At 40.5% G+C, this 21,998-nt stretch overlaps 1 protein-coding gene across 1 annotated transcript in view; it reads right to left on the bottom strand.

The window, feature by feature from the left end:
• Nucleotides 1–21,998, bottom strand: part of ADARB2 (adenosine deaminase RNA specific B2 (inactive)) — a 301,084-nt gene that overhangs the window by 55,506 nt on the left and 223,580 nt on the right. Inside the window, exon 4 of the mRNA XM_086864395.1 lies at nucleotides 3,650–3,764. Coding sequence (XP_086720521.1) covers nucleotides 3,650–3,764 — 115 coding nt within the window. The remainder of the gene's footprint in view (nucleotides 1–3,649; nucleotides 3,765–21,998) is intronic.

Below are 21,998 nucleotides of genomic sequence, written 5' to 3'. Positions count from 1 at the left end.
AAATAAGATATCCAAATTGCACCTGAGAGACAGAAGGATGGGGAGCTGATGGGTCATCTTTTCCTGACAACAAGAAACATCAAGAAACAGCTGCTGCTGAAATGAAATATTGGTTGGAACTGGCCAAGAGCCAAACACCCACACAGCCTCTTGCTCATTCCACTCTTGTGTGGGCTGGGAAGAAACAGAAGGAAGACAAAACTAATGGATTGATATAATGATAGCTAATGTTTGCTTGGCAAGACAAATGCCATAAGCCAAATTATCTCCCACTTCCCCTCTCCCAAAATTTTCACTGCTGAGCACAGTGTCCTGTGGCAAGAGATCCTCCCTCCATCAGCTGAGGACCCCTGTCCTGGCTCTGTATCCTCTCAGCCTCTTGCTCACCTCCAGCTTACTTGCTGGGGGTAGGGATAGAAGAGAGAGGGACAGAGAGAGTGACATGAGACATGGTGTTACCCAGAACGTCTTTTCCACAGGTGAGCTGATGCTATTAATTTACCATGTGTGAATTTGTCATATTTTCAGAGAAATCAGCAGATCTACAGTGGAGAGTCAGTGTGCAGTAAAGCCTAGGTCCTCATATAAATATTATGCTACAATAACAAGTATACTTATTGTTCTACTCAAAGATAGTCTCTGGATTATAGCTTGCTGTATGTGGAAGATTTGAATGCACTGTCTTACTTGTTTAACAACTTTTCTTAGAACTGATCAAACAATTTTTGATAGAACAATCTTCTCTGAATGTTTCAACAAAATTAGGATATGTTAGAGGACTGGCAGATATCAAATACATTATAACATTATACATTATAACTATTAAATAATTTTCTTAAATGCTTCAATCTTTTGAAACATTTAGTTCAAGATCAGTTATGTAAGGGCTTTAGTTATAATTATATTCAATTATTGTATTACATCAGATAAGATCACATCAGCTGGTATCTAGTGTGGTAAATTGCTCCTGCCTAGGCCAGTATTTTCAAGATTATCTTGATGTCTGCTAATCAAATGTTTTGAAAACTTACCTTCACAAAAAAGCATGGAGATTTTAATTGTCATCACAGTTCAGAGCAAAGCATTTCTAAATGCTTTGGACTGCCTGTTTCACTGACTAGAAATTTATTACTGCAGAACATTCTCAGTCTGTCAATAACATAATTTTCCACATTTTTTTTCTTTCTTACACATTGGAATTTGCCCCGGGTGTTACAGCATAAGTCAATTACAGTGGCCAAATGTAACTCTCTTTGGTTTCCCTGGGAAATTGAAATGACAGAAAAAATGTCAGAGTTCAGAAAAAGAAAACCAATCTAGCACACTTCTTTTTTGTCTGTAGACATCTTGCATTATCTTAACAGCAGTTATCACAGAAACCCATTGTGCTTTTTACCGGCTTTGCCTGAAAATTGTACAAGCACAGATAAATCTGCTTCTAGTCAGGATGACATTAAATTGAAATGAAGGTAAAAACAAATCAGTTTTTGTCACTTATGGTGCTGAATGCAACAAGACATTTCCAGATTTGTTTTTGTTGATGTCATTAGTAAATTGTTTGCAGAGATCTGAGACAGTTTCTGCCAAATTTTTTGTTAAAAACACAGGGAATTGGTACTCATTTGATTGCTTGATGTGGAAAACCTGCCTGTGCCATCCTTGAAAAGTGTGTGTTGAGCTCCTTGCTATAGCATTCTGGGAATGATGGTGGAGAAGAGGCCACAAATCTACAACTTTAGTACAGAAAATAATGACACAAATGGCAGATGATTCATCTTGCCTTGGTTGGCTGAGATTCTTGTGCTGGAAAGAACTCAAATCTTCCTGGAGAATATACTAAGATAAGGCTGTTTCTAGCATTGCATCTTCTGTGAATCACCTTATATCTGCAAGTTTCTTTTCTGGGTTCCACAAAACCAGTGAGATATTGACAAATTGGATGGCTGACAGATTGAACAAATTCACCAGAGGGAATTCAGAATTGAAAAAGAAGCCTTGAGGGAAATAGTTTGTGAGCGTAAGTAAAATTATACTTTGTCTTAATGCTGACTAAGATGAAATACAAAACACAAATTTGTAAAATCCCACTAAGGGCATGGGACCCACCAAAAGAAACAAACAGCATAAGGTCATTTTCAGCCCTTCCCTAAAGGAGAGACATAGCTCCAACTGCACAGAAAGGCTAAGAAAGTCTGGGAGTGTCCTTTTCCTCTCCTAGCACTGCATGCACTCAACAGCCATGAGTTTGGGAATTATGACTCCTTCCAGTGGTTGTTCTTCTCATGTACTGTGGGTCTTTAATCTGTTTCTTTGGACATGTATAAATAAGGCTGCAGTGGCTCAATCATGCTTTATTAAGCTGGTCTAGACCTGGGCTAAAGAATGTAGGAGTAGTTCTTTGACAAAGTAGGACGGGATGAAATCCCTACAGGCATTTCTTACAATTCTTACACTGAGTAAGTGTAACCTCCCCTGTGCTCTCCCCCTAAATGTGGTTAAAGCAACAGTTCTTGGCTCCTGGGGCTTTGTTTCTTATAAAAAGTATATTTAAACATTCTTCCTTGTGCTTTTACTTGGAAAGAGCTCCTCTAAATAAACTATAGCACTTTGTTTAAATCTGATGAGAGCCACACTCAAGCAATCTCAAGGCAGCTGGTATGCTGGGTCTAGTGTGCTTCTTTCACATCCCAAAGTCAATCACACCTCCTTTTTATTTTCCTTTGTACTGAATATGATTACTTGTTCTTTTCACATCAGAAAGGAGATGCTCAGCACAGAAATCTTGTCTGCATTTAGGCTCTGTGGTTGGAAAAGATCCATCAGAAAATCCTGTCTCCATCCTGCTGTCTTGCAATATTCACAACTGTCCCTATTGAATCTAGCTAATGTAATTGTTGAAAGGAGTGAGACAAGCCTGGATGAATTATATATGCCTTTCCCCTCTGAGCTTATCCCCTCCTTTCTGTACTGGACCCACTGCTCCATGTGTCAGAGTGAGAATGAAGTTTATGGAAGTGTCTCCACTGCTGACATACTCATAAATACTTGGGTGCTTGCAAAGAAAGACCATCTATGCAACTGTTTCATCAAAGCACTAAAGATTTCCACATGGTATGTGTCAATCAGTTAAGTCTTAGCAGGAGTGAATACCAAATTTTGGCATTGCTATATAAGTATCTCCCATGGCTAGAGAAGAGCAGAAGTAAAATTACACATACTCTGGGTTTGTTTCTATTGACTGGAAAGCACACTTGTTTCTGTTGCCAGTCTAAAACAAGTTTTATGGTCGTCTTGTACAACAAGAACTTGCTGTTTCCACACCTAAGAAAGTAATTAATAAATATTACTTTTATTGATAAGTAGTTCTCTCCCCCATCTGTAAGAAAATGAAAAATCAGAGAGGGCTGCATTTTGTCCTGTAAACAAAGAAAAGTAGCAACATATTTACGAATAAATATTCAACTCTATTGCCAATATTTTTTTGTGTGAACTTACTTGAGGTGTAAATATTTAATGCTTCTTTTCACTGCATTATTATTAATTTTTCTGTGTAGGAGTAAAGTCATCCTTCAGTATTGTGAACCAGGTAAATAATGTATTACTTAGTCATGAAAAATGCCAGAGGAAAATAAATGAGAGAATATCTTACCTTTGGTCATCACAATGCCTGCAAGAGTTTTGTGGCGTGCATGCATGGAAGTGAAATTGTCTGTCAGCTCCTGGAATTTCTGTGCAACCATTTGGTATACGGAGTCAGCAAAATCCTGAAAGAGACAGTCAGAAAGAATTTTTTCACTTCTTTGATTGAGGAACCTGGACATTTCTGCAGATTAGTCACCTGATGTCAGCTGCTGAGAGCTCCACTTTAGAATTAAACACCACCTATCTGAGCAAAGATAAACAAGAATCCCTCCTTCAACTTCCTACATCACCCTCAGAAATGGCAAAATTAATTGCATGAAAGCTAAGAGACCCATATTAACTAGGACTGGGGGTGAAGGGAGAAGAGTTAGAGGCTGAACCTTTTTCCAGGCTCTTAAGACATTGGTCCAGCACCAGCTCACAGGAACTTAATGCGCTTTATTACAGTAAGCTAAAGATGTGGACCTGTGTCCTACAAAATCAGTCATTTCTGTGAGCCAGCTGAAAATTTCCATTAGCTCACTGAAGACTGAGAGCTGAGTTGATGCCTGGTTTATCAGTAAAAACCACCTATTTCTGCATTCAAAGTGAGTTTTTAATGACTCACAGCTACTAAGGCAAAGCAATCAGCTCAGGAGTTCAGAGGAGAACCATGATCTATCCTGCTTCTACCTTGACAGGCACTGGGATGATGGGGAATCTTTGCTTGCATAACCTGCCAAAGATGCAGCTTGCAGTTCACGTGTGTGCAGTAGTCTGGGAGGGACTGGTCTGCTGTGTCTCCTCCTGAGCATGGCATCTTTTTGAAAGGTCAAATTTTCCCATGGACTGGGCACTGGAGAGTGTGTGTTCTGAACTCTCAGTCCAACCACCAGGGAGAGACTTGGGAAGCTGGTTACTAAAACAGAACAGGTTAAAAAGGTCTAAACAGTGAATTCTGTAGACTCTGCATGGATGAGCATGAACCTAAACCAGCTCTGGTGCTCCTGAGGGCACCACGACTTGGAACGATTCCCTGCTGCAATGTTTGGTATCTTTTCATTTACTTAATCTCTGCACTTTGTTTTGCACCGAGCCTCTCAAGCATACACTAGAGATAAGTCAGTGGAACACTCTGTGAGCATGAGTTGTTCTTAAAGTGCTTTGCGAATCTGAACATAAAAAAGTAACATCCAAAGGATTTTTTTTTTTTTTTCTTTTCAGACATATGATTTTTTGTAGAGAACCAAGATGTAACCACAAATCCTTCTGGAAGCAGCTCTTGGGAGCTGGAGCTTACTCTGGGGTGCTGACAGAGACCTCCTGGTGCCCTGAAATCTGGCTTGCCCCAAGTCACTGTGCCTTTGCTGGGAAAAGTGGCTCAACCAAACAACAATTCCATGTTTTTTTCTGATGTTGGGATATGTTACCTGGGGGAGGTCCTGCTAAAACAGGCCCCCTTTAATTCACCTGGTTTCATTGTGTTCATGGCACACATGAAGGAGAACCTGAGTCTGAAACACAACTTCCCTCACCCTGAAATATCCACAGCCACGTGGAAATAAGGAAATGTATTTAAGAAGATCGTATTTATTGTTTTCCTCCCCAAACCGTTAGCGGTGATGAAACAAGGTTGGTATAAAAGACTGTTTTAAACTGGGAGAACACACAGCTATTTTTCAGAGGAAAGCAGGTTCTAACTCATAAATATCAGTAATGCTACTGCCATTAAGTGCCTCTGCAGGCTGTACACCATATGTTTCTAGATTTTGTTGTGGAAATTAAGCTTAATTTTAAAACATTATTATGGAAAATATAAAAAAAATCTAATTAAATTAAACATAATAACACTTAGGCAAATCCCTTTTCATAAGACCTGGAATATTTTTTTTTCTGTGCACAATCCTTGTAAGTGATTGCAATTTGCTCAAATACATAGAGGATAGGATTTCTTTGACACAATAATTTTTCTTTGTTTCTCTAAACCTAGCTTTCCAAGGTACTGTTCTGGGAACAAACCATTTGCCCAAAATAAAGTTTAATATAACATGGAATAAAATATGCTGTCTTGTTGCAGAAGAAGAAAAGAAGCATATAAAGCCTTTCTGGGAGATGCATGCAAAATTCCACACTAGAATTAGATGAAAAATAAGAAAAATTATCAAGAACAGTTTGACAGTTCCTAAATGGAATTTCACTTTCACTGCATTTATACCTCTTCTAATCTAATTGTCCACAATCACCATGTGAGCGAGGTACTGCTCATACAGTGCTTCTGAAGGATAAATTTTGGGTCAATTCTCATTTGTCAAGCATCAAGGCACCCTTGTGATATAAATGCAATTATAGTCGCTTTACAGATGAATGAGTGAAGGCACTAAAAGGGTGAGGGACTGGTCCAGGGGAATAGCACAGAGCTGGGCACAGCCAGGTGTTCTGATTTCCTGATGCTCTGGTTAAGTGCTCAGTGCTGGAACACTGCCTGTCTTTCATAATGTGAAAGTTTGTTTCTCAACTTGTTTTCCCTGCTGAAGAGTGACTTCATCCATAATGGAAAACTAAAGTGTATTTGCAGAACTGATATAACTGGGCCCCATATGGTGGACTGAAAATCTGATCAGCTTTATTTAGACTAGAAAGACAGGGGGGTTGGGGGGGGGGAGAGTATCTCAATAAAAATATCTGCACCATCACTTAAAAAGAGAATCAAATCATAAATTTAATCTGCTCCAGTACTGCAGTCCAATCCATGTCTGCATTTCTAGTGTACCCTCCAAATCTGCATCCCAGGGCATTTTGTGCTCATTAAGAGTTAATTAGCTCAGAGGCACATACAATTCCTAAAAGAATAATTTTAAAAATGCTAAACAGAACAAATAACTTTTAACTTTGGATTTAGAAATTCCCCACAGTCAGAGCTTTCTTTACTTCATTTGGCAGTAGGTTCCAAAGCCAGAGAGCAAAGAGACTCACTAAAGGCGAAATAACGACGTGACTTCTGATAACATTTAAGGGCGATAAGAAATTCGGCATTTGCTGATCTCAAGGAATGACCTGGGACATTAAAGAACAGCAAATCCATTAAATATGAAGCCTCTTAGCTAAAATAAGTCAGGCAAACATTTTTTTGTCTTGATTCCATTGCCTAAGAGGATGCCAGTGAAACTAAGGAAGCAAAGGAGTAACAAGATGAATACATGTAGGATGCTGGAAAAACAACCAGGAAGAGTATCTAATCTGAAAGGTCATTTCCAGTATATCATATTGCCCTAAATTTCCAAATGGATATTCCAAAGTAAAATGGAAAGGAGGAAAAGGAGCAGATTATTTTTCCAGATGGAGAAAAATAAGGAAGAGGTGCATGGTTTGATTTGCAATGAATCTTCTTTGATGAAGAGATTTGATATCCTGAAGATTGCTCCTTGTAGTGCAGCATTAATTTCAGAGCTTTGAATACTCTGGCCCTGTAAGCTGGCCCAGTGGCTGAGCTGGGTGTGGCACTGAGCTCCTCACCTGCACCCATCCATGCAGCACCCTCCTTCCCCCTAGCACACACCAGAGCAGCTATTTGGTGTGACCCAGTTCTGTGAAACGAAATCAGCATTTCTGCCTATTTAGAGCCTTTAGACTGGTTCTCAATGCTTCTTAGGAAGCCTTAACTGGTTACAGACATATCTAATGCACACAGCCCAGATCTGGTGGAGATAAGAGTGGCTACATTTACCTCTGCTCAGTTTAGAACCACAGATTTCATTCCAGATATTTTCTAGCTTTACTTTTAAACAATAATCCTAGACTACTAAAAGATATTTATCCAGATGGTTATTCCTGAGGGGATATAAACCAGAAAAATACAACTATTTATGGCTATTGTGAGTCTTGTTGAACATTTAGGATTCAGGCTAGACTGTATTACCTGCCATCAAAAGTAACTTATAAACCATATGCAAAAGGAACGGTTCTTTTCTTCCATCAAAACAATCTCGGAGAAAAGTTGTGTTTGGTGATACCACAGTTCCTGTTGCCAGAAATGAGTGAAAATAAAAGTCTCCATCTGGAGTAAATACAAGAGCCAAATACATCTTGGCAGCTTCTGAACAGCTATCAGGTTGTTAGAAGGAAAAAGGAAAATTTCCGAAGATGAAGGAAAAATAAGAGTAAAAACTTACATTGTGAAAGAGAAATTCAGTGCAATTAATAGAAGCACAAGCAATTGCTCTTGAACACGTAATGACACAGAAATCGCAGCTTGGGGCAGAGGGACAGGGGTGACAAAATTAAAAAGATATGGACAGTGAGAAATTAGAATTTTTTTTCCCATATACATGGGAGAATAAATGCTCAAATGCTTCTTGAGTGCTGAACCTCAGAGGGACTTATGCCTCGAGGTTTAATCCCCTTGGAACACTGGGGTCTGGTACAAACCACCACTGAAGCCAGTGGAAGGATTCCTGACTCTCAGATGTTCCAGACAAGGCTCAAGTGGCAGGGATGGGAGCTCAAACCATGGCCAGGCAGGGTGAGCTCCTGGCTTTGGGTGGATGCTGGGAGTAAAAAACATGACTCAGGGGAAGAACTGACCTTCAGGGTGCTGAGTTTTTTTAAAATCCCCTGATTTGATTTGCCTGCTATCACAGTCTTTTCATAGGTCCTCACATACATTCTTCTGTACAAAAAATAATTGTCTCTGAGACAAATGTCAGTCTTGTGAATATAATGAGTGATACAAGTAAGGTAAAGAAGACTGCTTGACCCCCATCCAGGGGCAAATCTGCCTTAGGTTGCACTCAAACCTTGAACATTGCCTAAATGCCCTCTGCCTCTGAAGGAAACAAATTTCTTGCTCTGGCAGCTGGCAGAAGAAAGAAAACATAATGCTGAATTGTTCACTGAGAGATCCTACAGTACTTAATGAGCTGTATTTTAACTTATACAAGGAGTCTGGAAAGATGAAAAATAGATGTCATTACTATTAAAATGGCACTGTTTTGTCTGAAGTATTCATCTGTCCTTGATTACTATATCAGATTACTTGTGTTATTCACAAAGGAAAATCAAACTTTACACCACACCATTACAGAACCAAAAACTTTTAGGGATTTCTCAGCACTAATATTTCAAATGGTATAAATAATTAAATGTGTTCAAGTTTGCAGTGGGAGTCTTCAGGGTAAAACTGACATTCAACAGGAATAGTAAGGATATTAAAATCAATAGATTATAAAGGAGAAAGCCTTTAGTAAACATTTTCTATTGAAATCCTGTCTTAGGGTTTATAGGGTTGAAATATCAAAAAGGTTAGATTTGCATATGGATGGGAAGAAATATTCTACTATACAGATATCACTAAGGGCTCTGTTTTTGCTGTCTCCCAGGTACTTTATTTCCAGAATCTCACTGACATTTGGGGGGCTAAATGTTGAACACGATGAATGGGGACCAGGTTGAATTAAATTCACAACTCTTCACAGATAAAAGGAGTTGCACCTAGCTCTTTTGCACTGTCCAAGAGGGAAACACACACTCATTGACAGTGGGAGTATGTATGTTTTCCCTGCAGAGAACTCTCACTGTCTAAATGGGAGGGGAAGAGAACACAGCACAGAGATCAATCCCGAAGAGCTGCTCCTGGTCAGGCTGTATAGCAAATTGCTACACAACACATTTTTTTTCCAGGCTTGTAAATAAGTTTGCTGTAGTTAGTTGGAGATTCATTGATAAGTGATTGTACCCTCGAGTCAATGAATTAGTCAGGCTCTTCCCTGGTACTACATCATCTTCAAGATGCAGCCCTGAGCAGAGAAATAGCTGAGGGTCACGGGTTGCCCTCCATCATCAGTCTTCTGAAACCAATTTAGTGCCAGGGGCTCCCCCAGCACAGTGGAGAGCACTGAGCAGGGAGCTAGAGGAATGGAGAGGCAGGATGACCTGTGGACAGGAGCAAGCAAGGAGGGCAGCTTGCACAGGCAGGTCACAGGCAGGGGGCTGAAGGCTGGGCTCATGCCTTGCCCTTCTTCCTGGTGGCCTCAGTGCAAACCACCTGCTTTACCATGAACCCCCTTTATCCAGAGGTAAAAGGGGACGATTTTTACCCACCTTTCAGGGAAACTGTGATGCAAATGGCACTGTCAGTGATGAGACTCTCCAGGCAGAGATACACAATGACTTCTGCAGCCAGACTGGAGGCTGCAGTCCACAGCCTATCATAACTCAGCCTTCCTTCAGCATGTGCAGGCATTTGCAGATTATTACTCAAAGAACAAGGCTCTGTCAGGATGGTTCTTTCCTTGAGATCTGCAGTAATTATTTCTCTCTGATCATAACTCCTACAGTATTGATCATTATGTCTGGTTCTGGTTTACCCCTCAGGGTCAGAGTCTATGGGCTTTGTTTTATCTTAGATGGCCGTGGTTTTATTTTGTCTGGCTGTATGTTTCATTTTAGCTGAATGTGCTGATATATCCTGTGTACATCCTGATTCAGAGAGGTCTTATCAGTCGTGCTTCTTAGAGGGGGATGGGGTGTGTGCTGCACAGGCTGCATGTGGCAGCAGCTGGGTACACATTTCCACACTGAGCTTTTAATGAAAACTCCAATAAAGCACTTCTGACACTAAGAATCCTCACAGTTTTCTTACCAAGATTGATGAGGAAGATCAACTGCTCCTATTGATTCAGTCAAAAGAATCACTTTCACCACCTTCCCCCATCTGTTCATAGTCCTGTTACAAATATTTTAGCTACATACGATGCTGAGCTACCTTGATGAATTCCTTATTTCTGTGATCATCAAATGTCCCAAATTTGCTCTGCATTTATGAAGGCTCCTCAGTGGTCTACTGACCTCGGCTGGCTTGGCCAGCTTGTCCAGACGGTGCGATCGGCTCCCGGGCTCAGAGCGATTATTTGCTGTCCACTTCCCTCTCCTCCCTCACCCTGGCTGGAGGCTGATTGCTCTGCTAATTTCCCAGGCCCCACAAAACATATTTGCCTCCACGCTGTTGCTTCTGTCATTAGTGATCATTTACTAAATATCAGCTCTGTGCTGGCTGCTGTGTGAAGCAGACTTTGAACATAGTCCCCATGTGGCAGACAGAAGAATGATGAAATGCCCCAAAAGATCCAAGAATGAGATTAAAAAAAGAGAATTCCTTCTCTCACCCATTTTTTTTTTTGTGCCTCACAGTACACTTAGAGCTCTATGATAACAACAGCACTGCCTATGCTGGAGTTGGGAGGATACAGCATACATGGAACAATTAAGACGAGAAAAAGGTGTAATGGGAGGATTGGCTAAGGTCCATCTTTGGTGAAAATTTGCATTAGGTTTCCCAGTGACCTCTTTAGGTTTTAGATTTGACACTGCTTTAATGAGTGGGAGGTCTGCTAAAAAACATATAATCAGATTTTGATGAATTGTTCATACACCCAGCATATGCTCCAGCAATGCTTAAAGGTTGTGGTAGGTTTCTCACTTATATCTTTCTCAAGTGGCTAAATGCCAGATGAATGACCTCCACTGCATCTGAAACTCTTTTACTGGGGGCCACAAAAGTCTCCTGATAAAATTTCTTTTAAATATTTTCAGTGAAATTTTTAGTCATAACTGGCAAAGAAGTACTGTTCCAAAGTTCACAGAATTTTTTCTTAAAATACAGAATTTTTGCACACAAATATCAAGTTTGAAATGGAAGAAATACAACCCAAGTTTTATTGGGGCATTTGGGAATGATGGGAAAAAACCAAAAGTTATGATGCAAGTTCTTCCATAATGAAAATGTTTCTGAATTTTTACCACTATGGGATCCTACAAATGAGATTAATCAGTGTTAAATATCTCAAAAGAAAAGTGTAGCCACAGTAGGAAGAGTAAAGATCAAAGTGAAATTTATTCTACATGCTTCGTGAAAAAAACTGGTCTGTTTTTTCAATATATCCCTTGACTACAGGGAATCAATCCAACAATATAATGTATCTTTTTATTTGTTTCAGAAACCCCTGGAGTGACTGAAAGAAAATAGAACACATAAAATAAGCATACTATTGAAAAAGGAAACACTGTCAAATCAAAATGCTTCAGCTCCTCCAAAAAGTAAGGTTTTCTATTTAGTAGGAAAACATTTTTCATGTAGGTTTAATTAGAATCTTTAAATTCACATTAGTGTGCTAATGTTAGGATGCTAATGTATGGGCCCCTCTATTTGAGGCTGATTCATTGCTGTCTGCATTCATCTTGCTCTAAAGAGATGCTACCAACAGGTAGCATTTCAATGAATTTAGAGGAAACAAGCTTTTCCACTGACATGAACAGTTGTTCCCTAAAGGAGGCCGTGCTAGGTTGCCAGCTTCGCTCCTTCTGCATACGGCTCTGGTAATGAAGAATGTCCACACCAATTTTGCAGAATCATTCCTGAAGTCAATACTGCACCTGCTAACAAACACCAGAAAGGAATGGTTGGTTGTTTGCCTTTTTTCTTTTCTTTTCTGATCATTAATCCAAAAGCCTCCTTCCTAGAGAGGCACACATAATGTTGGCTGCAAGTGCTGAATAATTCAAAAAATGAAGTAGTGCTCGCTTGCAGCCTTGTGCCTGCTTTAGGACAAGCCTCAGGTGTCAAGCTGTTGTACACTACAGATATTAAATTAGGACCAATGGGTTTTCTTTAACTAGATAAAAGCTCTATAAAGCCACCAGTGTCTAGGAATGGCTAACCCTGTAAAAATCACTTTTACGGTCTCTATAAAAAACCAAGATTTTAGATTTATATTATGAGTTGCCTCTCTTTAATAAAATCAATCCTTTATCTGTGAAATGTCTTTCCAGTTTTCAGTTTCCTTGCTTTATCTTGCTTAGGTGCATTAAAATGAATATCCCTTGGAAACTGATGGTGGCAAAGCCCTTGTCACATACAATTCCCCTGGCTGTTCGAGGTCCTCTCTGTCCCCAAAGCCTAACCAGTTAGCAGCTCTTAGATAAATGCTCGAAGCAGGGAGAGAACAGTGCTTGCTCAAATCTCTTGAGCATCATTTTGAAAATCTACACTGTGTGTTTATGGTTCTCATTAATGGTCTGCGCTATTAAGCGCCTTTCCCGTCACACATGTGCTTTGTTAGATAAAGCAGGGAGCAGCCAGTGTCCAAAACAAATTTAATCTATTCTGAACTGCTGATCCCAGCAAGGCACGGCACGACTCAACTTCCTGAATCACTGCAGAGCAAGGCATATAATAGTTTGTGTGGCAATTACTGTACAGACATTGGATTTTTTCCTTTCTTGTTGTTAAAGATCTTGCTGTCATTTGCTGTAATGATTCTTGAAATTTGGCTGTAACCCTGCTAATAAACTTTCCCTTGGCTGAGAGGGGTGGTAAAAGGAAACTACATTTCATGTTTCAGCCCTTCTCTGGGCTTCTCAAATGTGTAATTAGCAGGGCTAGTTCTCATCATCCACAGTGGCTTTGTGCTAGGAGAGGCAGAACCATGATTTAACCTGAATCCAAATTGCCACCCAGGCACCCTCAGAGCCATTTGGGACTGGTGTGTGCCTGGCACCAGGGTTAAAATAGCCCTTCCCTGATTTGCTGTCCCTTACTGGATTATTACACGTAATTAACACAACCCTGCTGAAATAAAGAGGTTTTTTGTTTTTTTTAATACCTACCAAGGACATGCATGTAGAGCTAAAAAATAAATCTTACTTTTAGCCCAAGATCTAAATCCCAAACATCACTGTCCCATCACCTTTCCCTCCATCTGCGCTCAAGAAACTCCTAACCAAGTGTTCACACCTAAAACCTGAGAATGCAATTTTTAAACCTTGTGACAATACCCTTGGGCAAAACCTGTTGCCTCAGCAGACTCACTTTTAAACAAGAGCTCAGAGCATGAGGCCATGAGGCACTGTGAGTGCTGTCCTCCACGGGATGACCTTCCCTTGTGACCATTCCTGTGAGAGAGGTGTAAAACATCTGCCTGCAGTGTAATGTCACAGTTTTCAGTTAGAGCTCGGATTGCTTACAGCAAATAAAATCTTTTAGAAAAATCCCTCATCATGGGAAAGTTGTTTTAAGAAATTTATCCTCGATGGACAATAAAATAAGAACTTTTTGCAAAGAAGAGAAGGAATAAATGGATAAAACCAGTAATTGAATTGAAAAATATTATTTTGGTTTATGTACTTCTAGGAAAATATCAAAGCAATTTACCTACAAACTGACCAAACCCTATAAAATTTACGTAAGATACATTTATTCCCATAAATTGATCAATAAATTGAGAGACAATCTTCTCCAATATTTTGTTCAGGTAAGTCAGTATCAAAGTCAAGAAATGTACAGTTCTTCCTTTACGGAAAAAAAGAAAAAGGCTAATACAAATATGAATACATTTCTTTTACCAGCACACTGTACTTGAGGAAGAATACCTCAAAGCATCTCTAAGGGGTCTGGCATTACACATCTCCTTTTTACAGCTGTGGGATAAGAAAAAAATCTCCTGAAATTCAGACAGCAATTTTGGAGAGAAGAGAGGAATACCCAGCTTCATACATACCCAGCTCTCAGAATATAAAAAACTGTCTCACCAATATGTGTTCCTAAGGTAATCGCTGGTTGTTAGCTCACTTGTTAAGCTGCACATAACCTAAAGGGCACTCCAATAAATTACTTTCAGCATGTTTCTCTCTCCTGCTCTGCTCACAGGGATCCTCAGCCAGGAGGAGTTGGCACACAAGCCTTGTGCTACCCTTTTCAGTCTATGAAACTGTCCTGCCAAAACCTGAGCAAGGGGGGTGTAGAACACAAGGAATACACAAAATTCTTGGACTCGAGAACTGATTAATATGGACAGCAAGGTAAAACATTCTGCTTGGAATTTCTGAAAATAATACAAGCAAAAAAGTGAAGGATTTCAAGGCTGTCTGCCATTGCACCTTTGTCTTCCTGTCTTCTTTTCTCCTCCTATGATTGTTGTTTAACCATTTTCCTCACTTCTTCTGTCGAGTGAATCTGTACTTTGCCTCACAGAGGCGTCGCATAGGTGGTCTGGAAACCTAGACAAACTATTATACAAATCGAAGGCTGTCCAGTTTCTGATAACATCAAAACTAATTTATTTTTTGTTTATACTCCACTACCTTTGACAAAGCTTCCTCTAGAGATTTATATCTCCATCCTTACTGCCTTCCAACTGTTTGTCATTTTTTTTTGCTTTGAAACTGACAAAAGGAAAAAAAAACCACCCTGACATCAACCTTGGAAGAGGTACTGAGTACAGAAGCTATTTTTTTCAGATGTGATAAAATCTTGCCTAAAACCATGTCCAACCTTTTCAGCAGAAAGTCCAGATGGCTTTGCAGCCTGTACAACAGACTTTATTCACTGATGCTTCTCTAAGTGTCAGCAGGGTGTTGTCTTCCAGAACTAGTAAATGTGCAATGAAAGGCAGCTCTGAGGGAAGAAATAAACACAAACAAAACCCCCTCTCACTTAAATCCCCCTGCCTCCTTCCAAAAATCAAATTAATCTGAGAATTTCTACACACATCTGACTGAAAGTTGTCTCTGGGTGAAGAAAGGCTTTGCAAACAACTGGAGGTGTAAGGGATGAGGTCATGGTTAGACAGCTCCAGGGTGAGCAGTGATTTACACCCTCACTGCTGGCCTGGTCACCCTTGCCTGCATTGCAAGTATTTCATCTACAGGATCAGGACCCTTCCTGAGTCTGTGTACACCGTTAAAACTGCAACACCTTACAGTAATGCTGTTTTTGCTGTGGTCAAACTAGCACTAAGAAGCATTTTTGAGGTTGAATGGCAGGCAGGAAATGGAGTGGGTGAAGGCTCAGGGATGTGGGGTGAAGTTTCTGCCCCTGTGCCTGGATCCCCTGCAGCCTGATGATGCCAGGCATGCCATCAGCCCCTGCCTCAATTTCCAATCTGTAAAATGGGAACACTCAAGAAGTCATGCATCTGACTTTGATATAGCTGAGAGTCAAAGTGTTTTACTTCAGTTTATGGCCCAGCTCTGTCCTGCCCACCCCTCCACTCTGCATAGCACCTAGCTTTAGGCAGTATGAGAGGACAAGCAGAAAAGCCACAGCCAGCACTGGCTGGGCCCTGAGAGCAGCTGGATCCTGCACTCAGCAACACGAGCATGGAAGGTGTCTACACCAGGAGAAAAACTGCCAGTTCTTGGTACCACTGCTGAGTACTGCCAGGGAATTGGGAAGAATAAAAATCTCCAACCACTGGCTCATGAAGCTTTTGTCATTTTAACCACCACCTGTGTGATATGGTTAACACTGCTATCCCTGATTCTGTTAGAATTGTGTGGCTTTGTGGTTGGCAGCAATCTCGCTCCGTGTCTGTGCAGAGTTTATCCCAATGCAGGCATGTTCCAGTGCACCTTGGCATGACTGCAAGGCAAAAATAAGTGATAGCAATAGTGGGGAAATTCTCAGAAGTAAGAAGAGAGAAAAAAAAAAAGAAAAAACCTGGTGTACAAAAAGCCCTTCCAGCATGTCTCCAGTTTTGTTTCTCGTTGACACACTATTCTTGTTCTGAGCTGACAGCTGCAGTACAGCCTTTGTCAGGTAATTAATCTGGGTAGTTCATTTCCACAGGTGAGTAGCAGGTTGGCACAGTCTCCTCTAGCAGTGGTTTTTGGGTTTGTTTTTTTTTCTCTTTTCAGAACAGTGAGAGCAGGTATGTGTGTATGAATATGGCACACAACACACTGACCTGGCCAGTCATTTGCTCCTTCCTCACTGCAGAGTTATATGCTGCAGGTCTAACTCCTGTGCTTTGCAAGGTGAATGGAAGGAAACCTCAGACAGGAATTTAAAAGCATCAGACTTTCATTGATTGCAACTGACAAAACATCAAAATCCCCTGGGTTTCTTCGCAAGCTTGAGCACCTCTGGTCTGATTCACACAACAACTTCTGTGTATGTTTAGAAATGAAAGTGTTTAAAAATAAGAAAAAGAGACAATGAGAGACAGACAGAAAAGCCATATCTCTTGGTAGGGAAATGGTGTGTGATCCTACTGCATTTTAACATTTAGTTAATTGTGAAATAATACAGTAATAATAATATGTAAGCACATTTTCTTTTCTGCAATGCAGACAGTGCACTGCAAGGTCACTGAGCTGGGAAACATGATTCTGTGGGTCTAGGGTACCAAAAGATCCTTTCACCAAAGACATACACCTTCAAGCCCTCCCTGAGCTTCACAGAGCCACTTTCTTCTGTTTGATGGCTTCTCACCACTCCCACATTGTGCCCCAAGATATCTATCTTGACAAATGGTTGGGTAATACATGGCTGGGCAACACAATTGTACCTCAGTCTCTGTCCCCCACAGCTAATACAGGCTTTCTTTACGTCTTCCTTCTTACATTCCTTCTCCCTTGGATTTCTTCTTCCTTGTTCTTACAATCCAGCATGTTCTTAAAACCTAACCTGCATATTATCTGTTTTAGCTGTGTCCTAGGGTGCCACACCCCTCTGTTGCCATGGGCAATCAAGAGATGGTTCAGTTCTGATTGTGCTGTGAAAGGATGCAGTTTATGCCACAAATGTTTGTCTCCTTGATTAGCAATACAAACAGCCTGGTGAGCTGGAACATGTCTCTGTCAAGGATAACAAGCTTTAGTCTGGAGGGGCAGAGTGCCCTGATGGAAAAGCAGTGCAATGATCCCTAGGGAGATGGCCATACTGAGATGAGCTTGTTAGGAGAGGTGGATTTAGAAAACTGAGCATTCTTCACTTTTTCTTGAATGTTGGGAATTGTTATTTCTAGGTGTACATTCATGAGCCACCCTCATTTCCAGTGGTCAGTCCACAGAGCCATGCAAGACCCCTGAGTGATGGCCGTATTTTTGTCATCTCTTCCCAAAGGAGATTATTTCTCCCACTGAAGAGCCCTGATCTACTGGATCAGCAGCAGATTAAATTGGTTGTCTACCCCTTCAGTTTGAGTGCTGCATTAATATTGAATAGGTGCTAGTAGTAAGAAATCAGAATAAAGTGATTTCCTTACACTTGGAAATGGAATAAAATCCCCTCACCTACACAGCATTTAGCTCTACATTCATCACATTGCCATGCTTTTGTAGTGAAATGTTCAGATCCCACTGCAATGTCCTAGATATTAATTTTCATTGCCAGAATCAGGAGACCTGTGCACTTAATACTGTCCTTGGAACACAGTAAAAATACGTTTCAGCAGCTAATGAAATTATCACAGACCCTCTGACCTGAAAAACAAACAGAATAAGAAAGACTTATCCTTGCTGGCTAAAATGATGTGGTGCAGCTGTATTTTGTCACATACTTTATATATATGAGTATATATATATCTATATATATATCTATCTATATATATCTATATGCATATGTCATGCCAAATTGTAGATTGCCATTTTATATATATTAAGTTGGTTAAGGAGACTTTTTATAGATGACATTTCCATCACATCTCAGCAAATGTTTTGCTAAGATCTATGCTATGTATCATGTATTTTATGGTTTCTTTAGTACATATGGGGTTTAACTGTTGGCAGACTAACACCAGCTTCTAACAGAGACGTAGCAGTGTTACCATTTTTCTCTAACCAAACTTTCACATCTCAGATTTTACTATTTGTTTTTTTGTCCTTAACAATTTTTGTCTGGCTAGAACTGAAAAAACCTACAGAACCAACTCTCATTGAAAAGGTACAGAGAAGTTTTTCAAGGCATGGAGGATGGAAAATCTCTCATGGGACAACTGGGAGACATGAGGGAAATTATTCTCATTGCAAAAATATATTGCCATACCACAGAGAAGGACAAAACATGAGCTGCCCTTGTGTTTTTTAAGTATCAGGGTTGCAGAGGAAGATGGCTGGAGGTATTTGAAGAGCTCATTCTCACTGCAGGCACAAACAAGATGTAAGGTTGTCCTTTTATGTTATGAGATACCAGGGATGTTAAGTATCTAATTTGTTTTTGGAATAGGCATAACAGACCTGGACAGAAGATGCAATAATTTTGTTTAAGCATATATGGAATTCCTGTGCCTCAGTTTCTCTTCCTGCATTTATCTGCCTGCAGCTCCCCCAGGATCACCTCTCTCATGGCCTCAGTAAGTAAATCTCTGGGGCAAAGCAGAGCATTGCAGCTGCAGTGTTGGCATGTCAGCAACATGGGACAGGTCATCAAAGAGACAAAATGAACATTTATTTTCTTTGCAAGTGAAATTCAGCTATAAAACCAGTAATGAAACACATTTAACACCAATAGGAGATGACAACTCAAACATACCCTTCGGTCTTTATACCCCTGGGTTTCAAATAAATCGGCTATGATGCCAATTTTGCCTTCTTGGCTGCCCTACAAGGAAGGCAGAGGACTGCATGGGCTGTGACACCTTACAGGAGAGGGGAAAACCAATTTTCACTGTGTAGCTCCAGCAGCAGCCACTGGCTTTGTGTACTGGCTGATAGAAAATCATCATTCATGAGCTCTCCAGGGAGTTACGCAGTTTCCTACCAGAAATACAGCAGACTTTGACCAGACATCACTGGTCAGAGACAGCTCCTCAGCAACAGTATTTGGGCATGGGGCTCTGTCACAGCCAGCAACACCAGTGCCATTAAGGACAACTTGCTTTAAGAAGAAAATGGCTTTCTTGGCCTTACGGAGGCTGTGGGCTGGTTCTTGTTCTGGTTTAGTGCCTGGCAAGAGTGTTTTTGCAGCTTGCAGCAGCTTCACAGGCATACATGGAAGTATTCAAGGCCAGCTTGGATAGGGCCTGGTTTGTGGGTGGCATCCCTGCTTATGACAAGGGGGGTGGAACTGAGTGAGCTTTAAGGTCTCTTCCAACCTAAACCATTCTATGTTTCCATGATTCTACATAATGCAGAATACAGGAGGAGCCCACTTAGCTGCTGATCCTGGTTTTCTTTTTTTCCCCTGGAAAGTCGAGGATCCAGGAACATTCCTAGCAAAAAAATTTCTAACAATCTCTTAAGAGATTAGCAAAACCAAGAAATGCATGGATTCTCAGCAATCTATGCTGAGAATTTTAGTTTAGAAGCCTCAAATATAAAACCCAGCTCAAAAAGCATGGGCTAGCATTATGTGAAGAAGAAATAATCACTTATTAAGGACTGGCACCTGTTTGTGCCACATTTGGCAAAGGAACCTCAGCTGCTGACATCCTCAATTAGTAAGAAGAGGGTGAGCTACATTCATTTTCATGTGGCAAGCCCAGTTGTATGTGGCTGAGACTGCCATCCAACATGCTTTAATTTTAGTGGAGAAAGCGCTTAGAAGACCAACTTCTAAATCCACCATCACCCATAATTTCAGAAATTTTTTTTCTTTCCCCCTTCCTCAAAGCCTTTCTGCTAGTGTGCAGTCATGTTACTAAGGAAAGAATTCAGGATCCGAGCAAAACTTGAGACTTTTACCTTTGCTCAAGCAAGCTTTGGTTTAGACTTCCTGTTTCTTTAAAAGTGGAACACTTCTGCTATTTTATGAGTTCAGCTTTTTATGCAAAGCTTTTAAAGTTTTTTCATGTGCATTTAATTTCAGTTTACAGCTGTAGAAATTTGGAATAGCTAGTGGCTATCAGTAGTGCCTACAATACATTTTTTTCAGGCCAACTAGCACTGATAAATACCTGTAGCATGTCTTTTGCTAACTAATACTATTTCTAAAAATCTCAGTGACTAAAAATCAGTGACTCAGAACTTACTGCAGGGGATTGCAAAGAGCAGCTCTCAATTATGGATTGCAGAGATGCTATAAACCACCATATGAAACAAGGGGTGGGCTACTGAAACAGATTCACCCAAGAAGACAAGGCTTCACAAATGTCTCTTGAAAAAAGCAGAAGGAGATGACAGCCAGTAGTCCTCGTCCCCTAGCTTTCCTTGCAGATTTTTTCCTTCTTTCTCATCCACTACTTGCTTGTTTACCATTCTTTTTCCTCTACAGCTTTTTACTGCTTCTTCTGAATAACACTGATGCTCTTTACAAAGGTTTATCATGTTATCACAACAGCTCCTTTCCCTCTTACCCTCCAGATGAGTTTTTTTCATTTCTTTTTGCTCCTGCTACCAGTTCTAGTCTGCTTGGAGGAGAGGAGGATCTTGAGCAGGCAAGGTAAGGGAATGAGAGGGGAATGCTATGATGCTGGATCTGGGTGGTGCAGCCTGGTGTTGGACAGAGACAGAACCTGCCACACATGGATCCAAGGATGGTACTCAGAGCACACATGGAGCATGTGGTCATCCCTATTATCAGTCACGAGACATTTCCAAACAGATTAATATCATGGGTATCATTGTTCCTCAGAGGAGGTCTACCTGTTAGAAAGCCCTGGCTTTGGATCAGGCACTGGGTGAGGAGGGACAGCATTAACAGGAATTAAACTCCTTCAGTGACTTTTCAGCTTTCAATTTCAGAGTCTGCTTATAGTTCCTCACCACCACCCTTTGGTGAGCAGAAAAATAAGAAAAGACCAGCAGAAGGAGGTCCTTGGCTCTTTTATTTTTATTTTTTAAAAAATCAATCAATTAATTAATTATTATTTTTTTAATGCTAAAGAAAGCTAGCTAGAAATTAGGAAATCGCTGCTCTGTAGTTTACAAAAATTGGAAAATTCTGTCCTAAATCCTCCCAATCATGCTTTTTGTGGGGCACAAGGAAAAACTTTCAATCGTATTTGAATAAGAATGAAAAGCCCTGAAATCCAAGATAAATGATGTGTATCAGTCTCTACAAAGACTTGCTACAAAAGACTGTAGCAAGAATTAAAACTGTTTTTAACCACCAAAGTCCTAAAGTTATTTGTCTCTATGTTGTCATGTGTACAGAGAAATAGTTAAGATGTGGAAGATAAGGCGGTTTTCTGAAAGTTTATTCTGATATTCTTATTCTTGTAGTTTGTTAATAAACTGTCTTTATTCCTCTTAAGTCTTAAGCCTGTTTTGCTCTTGTTCTAATCCATATCTCACAACAAGAAATAAGTAGTTTTTTTAGTTACTGGTTTAAAACCACGACAGTGGGTTAGATAGATGGATGGAGGCAAAGGGGCTTTTTTGCTGAGACGTGCTGCAAAAACCCATGTATCTAAGACTGCACACCTTTATGAATTTTACTTTGTTTTTAGCTTCCTAAGACCTTCCTCTTCCTTTGCCCTGAGGAGTGCTTAGTTGAGCAGCACAAGGGGCTGCTGTACCAACTCCAGCGTGAATTGAGATGCTCAGAGTCCCAGTATGGATTGCACAGGCAGACGGGTGCACATGTGCAAATAACAGGAGCTTGGCAGTGGCTGGGAAACGACCCTGCTCTGCTGCATGGATCCCCCTGGATCCACAGGCACGTC

Source organism: Cyanistes caeruleus, chromosome 1, assembly GCF_971803275.1.
Source record: "Cyanistes caeruleus chromosome 1, bCyaCae1.hap1.1, whole genome shotgun sequence".
Lineage (NCBI taxonomy): Eukaryota > Metazoa > Chordata > Aves > Passeriformes > Paridae > Cyanistes > Cyanistes caeruleus.
Note: the sequence above shows the minus strand (reverse complement) of the source record. Positions and strands in the feature narration are given on the sequence as shown.